The sequence below is a fragment of the Amphimedon queenslandica genome, unplaced genomic scaffold (genome assembly GCF_000090795.2).
Source record: "Amphimedon queenslandica unplaced genomic scaffold, v1.1 AMPQUscaffold_13332, whole genome shotgun sequence".
Lineage (NCBI taxonomy): Eukaryota > Metazoa > Porifera > Demospongiae > Haplosclerida > Niphatidae > Amphimedon > Amphimedon queenslandica.
The window spans coordinates 151870-158969 of NW_003546432.1; the positions used below are offsets into that span (position 1 = coordinate 151870).

The 7100-nt window shown below is 35.6% G+C and overlaps 2 protein-coding genes across 2 annotated transcripts; both read right to left on the reverse strand.

Moving 5' to 3' along the window:
- Window positions 1-299: 299 nt before the first annotated feature.
- Window positions 300-1041, reverse strand: LOC109583062 (uncharacterized). The gene is made up of 3 exons (XM_019998234.1): window positions 697-1041; window positions 602-635; window positions 300-306 (listed from the first exon to the last, which is right to left on the reverse strand). The coding sequence occupies exons 1-3, from the start codon at window positions 1010-1012 to the stop codon at window positions 300-302; spliced, it is 357 nt and encodes a 118-aa protein (XP_019853793.1). The 5' UTR covers window positions 1013-1041.
- Window positions 1042-3442: 2401 nt separating this feature from the next.
- LOC109583063 (uncharacterized) lies at window positions 3443-4651 on the reverse strand. Its single transcript, XM_019998235.1, has 4 exons — window positions 4582-4651; window positions 3869-4037; window positions 3774-3824; window positions 3443-3699 (listed from the first exon to the last, which is right to left on the reverse strand). Exons 1-4 carry the CDS (start codon window positions 4649-4651, stop codon window positions 3600-3602), a joined length of 390 nt encoding a protein of 129 aa, XP_019853794.1. The 3' UTR covers window positions 3443-3599.
- Window positions 4652-7100: the final 2449 nt, after the last annotated feature.

Sequence of the window (7100 nt, forward strand, 5' to 3'; positions counted from 1 at the left end):
CATAGTAAATGAGTAATATACCATGTAGTATCACAGATTGACTGTATTTGACTCCTCCAATCATTGCTATACAGGTAACATTAACTGACACTCCCAGTGGATCAGGATATACCAGTAGTGTGTTGTTGTATGTCAGAACATCAATTGATGTATGCATTGAGTTACTTTTCATCACTCCATTCACTAACCAGTAAACATCAGTAGAAGGATTATCAATATCAATAATTGTGAGGCAATCAATACGATATTGAGTGTTATTGAGTTGTGTAAGGGATGAGACTAGTGTCCAATTGATTGAATTAATAACTAAAGATACATCAACATGACAACAATGTTATGATATGCATTACCTGGTAGATCAAAGGTCTGTACACTGATTGTACTAGCAGGTCCCAGTAATTGTTGATAGGCTCTGACTGTGATCCTATAATTTGTTCCTCCTCTCAGTCCATTCAGTGTGATTGTATTATTACTACTTCCCTCCACCTGTACTGTCTGCACAGTGTCTGTGTCACTAGTGACATTGACTACATATCCATCAGCATCAGATGAATCAAGTGCAGTCCAACTGACAGTGATAGTGGTAGCTGTCTTGTTGAACTCACTCCTAAGAGATGAGGGAGCAGTTGCTGGTACTAGATATATATACATAATATTAGAATTGAGCATTTAATCTAGGATTCATTTACATCATACCTTTTATAGTTACATTACGTCTTCTAGTAGGTTGATCAGTAACTACCACTGCACACTGATACTTTTGATCTCCAGTGGTTGATTGACTGATTGCTCCACTACTGACAGTCATTCCATCCCATGTGATAGTAACAGTATATCTTGTTGTATACATTCTACTAGCTAACACAGTACCAGGACAAGGTAAATAACAAGAGGTGGCATCAGAACATGAGTAATGAACCATTGGAGTATTACCAATGCTCATACTAATACCATAGTGAGGGAATCCAATTTTTACACAATTCAGTTTGTATTGCTGAGGATATACTGTCATATCAGAAGGAAGATCACCAACAGTAAATGATTCTATCTGTGCATATCCTACAAAAAATTATTATTTCAGTAATAATTATTATCTTACTGAATATATTAGCAAAGATGATGTTTGTGTTAGGATCTGAACAATCAGTGGGTAGACAACACTTGTACCAGCCTTCCTGAGCTGCAAGTAGTTCCTGCTGAGCAAGATAAAGATTCAGAGTAGCATTAGGCAAACTTATGTTACTAGTACAACGAAAAGGGTCAGTATCATTATTACTGTTACAGTCAACAGGATCATCAGGATCAGCAACTCTAACCCATTGACCAGTAGTTAGACTAGCACCAGGTAACACACATGATATAGATTTAGCTTCATAAACTCTACTATCCCAGAAATATGATCCATTAAAATAACAGCCTCTATCATACATCAGGTAGATACCTATAAAAACCTATACAGTTGTTATTATACACATCCAGTGTCTTACCTGAGGAAGGTGGACATTCACTAATAACTTGACTGACACTCAACAAGAAGACCAGAAATAACATGTTGAAATTAGTAGTTGTGGATGCATTGCCGGGATGTGTATGGTAGGGTATAATGGAGTTCTAAATGGAGTTTATACAGATAGCAACAATAGCAACTTAACAGATGTTACTGGCTACTGAACAGTATAATTAAGAGGAAACAGGTCAGTGTGATTAAATCTGGCAGTGCATGCATATCCCGTAGATAGGCAAATATAGCCTGGTTAGAAAAACAACCTTAATTATGTGCATCATACATGAATGATACATGAGTAACTCTATGTATGGGTGGCAGTGCTCTATGGCAGATANCANACCCNANGCCAANAGTCTGCTATCTGCCATAGAGCACTTTCACCCATCCTATATACAATATAAAGTGTACTTGGTCAAAGATAGCCATCTGGCGGAAAGAATATACTCGAGTAAAGGTAGTGGCCATATTGAAGTTTACTGAGCATGCGCAGTAGAACAAAAAGTGTGACACGTGGCTGCCTGCTATCACGGGGGTGTCCCGATTATGCTAATTTTTTTTACCTATAATTCTATTCAGAAATTCTCAAAAATTTGCCTATTATTCTTTTTATTCTGCCCTATTATTCTCACTTTATTCTTTATAATTATGAGCTAACTACAATAAAAATGAAAATTAGTAAGTCTAAGAAGCTATTTAAAGTATCACTATTGGCAGCAGAGACTGCAAAATATAAGTCTCTATATCTATGTCAGAACCTGAACTTTGTTCAAAAATTGAGCTCAGGCATTAAAAAATTCAAAAATTGTGCATTTGCTGCTCTTTAATTAGAGTTTGGCTACTGATCCACCTATAGACCACCCTAGGCGTGAATTGGAAAAGTTATGAATTTCATTAATTTTATATACGGTACCCGCCCACACATTATAATTGGCTGCCATTTTGGTTGGCAAGTTTATTATGGAAGTCAATGGAGGCACGAAGAAAATGCCTCACTTACCTGCTGTAGCTCTATTAATAGCTAAAAAGCGCTTGTTATAAGAAAGAACAGCTGCCTCTAAGCTTCTCCTGTCAAGGATTTGGTCAAATTTGCTCCAGAAATTTTAATACAGGTTTGTTTTCATGTCGGCCCGTTTGTTCTCCATTGAAAGTTGCCAACCAAATTGGCGGCCGGAATTTATTTCATCCTAAACCACGCCTTACAACCGTAAAAATTTCTAATAATCTTCCTACGCATTCAATTCTCGCCTAGGGTGGTCTATTAGGCCAGCATTATTCTGGAATTGAAGTGCTACCTATTATTCCCAAAATTATTCCAGAATAATCGGGACACCCCTACAGCAGACCTGTGCGCAGGTCTGCTATCATGATAGCAGAGCTAGCTGTGGCTGTGGCAGGTCTGCTATCACAATTAGCAGACCTCGCGGCTCCCAGGCTTTGATCTACGTCACTAGTATATATACTTTATATTCTACTATAGCAAACCCAAAAACTAAAATTATATGGAAACATGCAGCAAAACAGATACACGCTTATAGTCATCATTTAATTTCTACTATCTCTAAAAATACATAAAAATTAAGTAGAATAGATTTGCAGATTAATGAGATTATAGATCATCATGTACACAGCAAATAACTATACCTGACATGTTACAGTGCTGAAGTACCAGTATATTGTTTAACTGTATGCTTTCTTCCATTTAATTTAGAATTATTTAATGAGTAGCATATCTATGTGTCAGTAATGAAAATGAATCAAAAAGAGGATCCAAATAGAGAAGAGGAAGAAGCTGTCGCAATATAGTAGCCTTAGAAAGAGGTTCTTGGTTTATTCAGTAATTGTGGTTGTTATTATTAGTGTTGTAGATGTATGTGTACAATAATGGATGGTAATAGATTTCCTAATGGAATACAGTAACAATAACAGTAAATGTTATGAGTAAGTGGTTAAACAATTTATAACACAAACACAAGTCAATATTCATGAATACAACACAGTCTAAGCTAATAAATTTTGATCTACACATTATGCTTTAATAAAAATATACTCATTTATTTATTTTTTAATAATCAAAGTTCATAATTTGTGTCAGCTATGAAGTCGCTTCACATTCATCATAAACTATTTCACTTTGCTTAGTCTTGTGAAGTTCATACAATTCACATACTTGCATTACAATATCTTCATCAGCTCTATTATACAATGTGTGTGTTCATATTATTATGATTACATTACATAAAACTCCCAAAATAATTATACTACTAACTTTGTATCATGTTTAATAGATTTAGCACTATCAGTAGAATAACCTTTCAATCTAAAAATATATCAGTTATAATATTATTACTAGATTAAAGTTACCTTATAAAAAAGCAGATGTTAATAGTAACACTGACAGTTAGTAGAATCAACAATACACCTACTGACACACCAAGAGCAATAACACTATCTGATGAATCACTGATTGATGGAGTTACTGAAACTGATGGAGTAGCAGTACTGATAGGATTATTATAGGAAGTGGTAGTATCTAAAATTACAAATGTAAATTTAAAACAGAAACATTGTAGTCTATATAGTACTTATTGGCCAACCATTATGACTTAGCAGCATCAAATGTATTGTACTGTTAACCGAAGGTAGATCTATATATGAGTACACACTGATGGTATAGGTACTCATTGGTGAGAGATCTGTTAGTACAATTTCATCTTCACTGGTAGATACTACATTCCTGGTTACACCTCCAGTAGTATACTCAATCACATATCCATTAGTCTCTGATGAAGTGGTCCAGTTCACTTTGATACTAGTAGCATTTAATATAAACCCTCTCACATTATTTGGAGGACCACTAGGAGCTATAGAACAAAACAAATTGTTATAACTAGTAAATGAATAACATACCATGTAATATCACAGATTGACTATATTTGACTCCTCCAATCAATGCTATACAGGAAACATTAACTGACACTCCCAGTGGATCAGGATATACCAGTAGTGTGTTGTTGTATGTCAGGACATCAATTGATGTATACATTGAGTTACTCTTCATCACTCCATTCACTAACCAGTAAACATCAGTTGAAGGATTGTCGATATTAGTGATCGTGAGACAGTCAATACGACATTGAGTGCCATTGAGTTCTGTAATGGATGAGACTAGTGTCCAATTGATTGAATTAATAGCTATGGAAATACATCAACAATGTTATGTATTACACACAGGAGCATTATATACCTGGAAGATCAAAGGTCTGTACACTGATTGCACTACTAGCAGGTCCCAGTAATTGTTGATAGGCTCTGACTGTGATGCTATAAGTTGTTCCTCTTCTTAGTCCATTCAGTGTGATTGTATTATTACTACTTCCCTCCACCTGTACTGTCTGCACTGTGTCTGTGTCACTAGTGACATTGACTACATATCCATCAGCATCAGATGAATCAAGTGAAGTCCAACTGACAGTGATAGTGGTAGCTGTCTTGTTGACCTCAGTAAGAGAAGAGGGAGCAGTTGCTGGTACTAATAATAATAAAAGATAGATACATTTTTGGTAGCAAAAAAAGGTCATTACCTTTAATGGCTAAAGTACGTGTTCTATCATTACCACCACTGAAATTAACTAGTACACACTGATATGTGTGATCTCCAGTGGTTGATTGACTGATTGATCCACTACTGACAGTCATTCCATCCCATGTGATAGTAACAGTGAATCCTATTGTATTGGTTTTACTAACTAACACAGCACCAAGACAATTATTTAATCGATCATCACAATTAGTGTAATTAGCCAGTGCACTACTATAGAGGTTTATACTAATACCATACCAAAACAATCCGGTTTTGATACAATTTAGTTTGTATTCCTGAGGATATACTGTCATATCAGAAGGAAGATCAGCAAGGGTAAATGATTCTATCTCCGCATATCCTACAAATGAAATTTATTACATCAGCAAGTGACTATATTCTCCTCTTACTGAATATATTAGCAAAGATGATGTTAGTGTTAGGATCTGAACAAGCAGTGGGTAGACAACACTTGTACCATCCTTCTTGAGCTGCTGATAGTCCACCAGCAAGATAAAGATTGATAGTAGCAGCTGGTGAAGTGACATTAGTACAACGAAAAGGATCACTGGCACTATTACTGTTACAGTCAACAGGATCATCAGGATCAGCAACTCTAACCCACTGACCAGTAGTTAGACTAGTACCAGGTAACACACATGATATAGCTTCAGTATCTGAATCAACAATGCTATTCCAAAAATATGATCCATTAAGATAGCAATTTCCATTATATGTTAAATAGATGCCTGTAATTTTAGATCATGCATAATACACATTTGTTATTTCTAATAATTATAAAGGAATACCTTCTTTTTGGCAACGAGTAGTAACACTGATTGCACTACTAGCAGGTCCCAGTAATTGTTGATAGGCTCTGACTGTGATGTTATAAGTTGTTAGCACACTCATTCCATTCAGTGTGATTGTATTATTACTACTTCCCTCCGCCTGTACTGTCTGCACAGTGTCTGTGTCACTAGTGACATTGACTACATATCCATCAGCATCAGATGAATCAAGTGGAGTCCAACTGACAGTGATAGTGGTAGTTGTCTTGTTTACTTCAGTAAGAGAAGAAGGAGCAGTTGCTGGAACTGCATATAAATAAACATGGGGTATTTAATGATCTATTATAATTTTGTTACCTTTTATAGTTACATTACGTATTCTAGTAGGTTGATTAGTAACTTTCACTTTACACTGATATAACTGATCTTCATAAATGTTTAAATCTCTGATCGATCCACTATTGACAGTCATTCCATCCCATGTGACATCAACAGTATATTTTACTGTGCTGCTCCTACTAACTAACACAGTACCAGGACAGTTACTACTCTTATCACCACAATTAGTGTAATTAGCCAGCAAAGTACTACCAATACTGATACTAACATCGTAATGAACGAATCCAATTTTAATACAGTTTAATTTAAATTTCTGAGGATATACTGTCATATCAGAAGGAAGATCAGCCACAGTAAATGATTCTATTTGGGCAAATTCTACAAATAAAGTATATTACATCATTATGTGATTATACTCTCCGCTTACTGAATATATTAGCAAAGATGATGTTAGTATTAGGATCTGAACAATCAGTGGGTAGACAACACTTGTACCAGCCATCATTTAATTGATGAAGATTATTAATCACATGAAAACTGAGGATAGTGTAGGATTCAACAGTGCAATTCAAATTTGAATTGCTACCAGGACAAGGAACTGTTCCATTAGGACCAATCCATTGTTGTCCACCATTTAAAGCAGAATTAGGCAATATACACTCTAGAGGAGTGTTGACTATGCCATCATCATGAAAATATGATCCATTAGCATAACATTTTCCCTCATGCCTCAGGTAGATACCTATAAAAACCTATACAGTTGTTATTATACACATCCAGTGTCTTACTTGAGGAAGGTGGACATTGACTAATAACTTCACTGACACTCAACAAGAAGACAATGGACACCAGCAACATGTTGAGCAACAGTGGGTATGTGAGT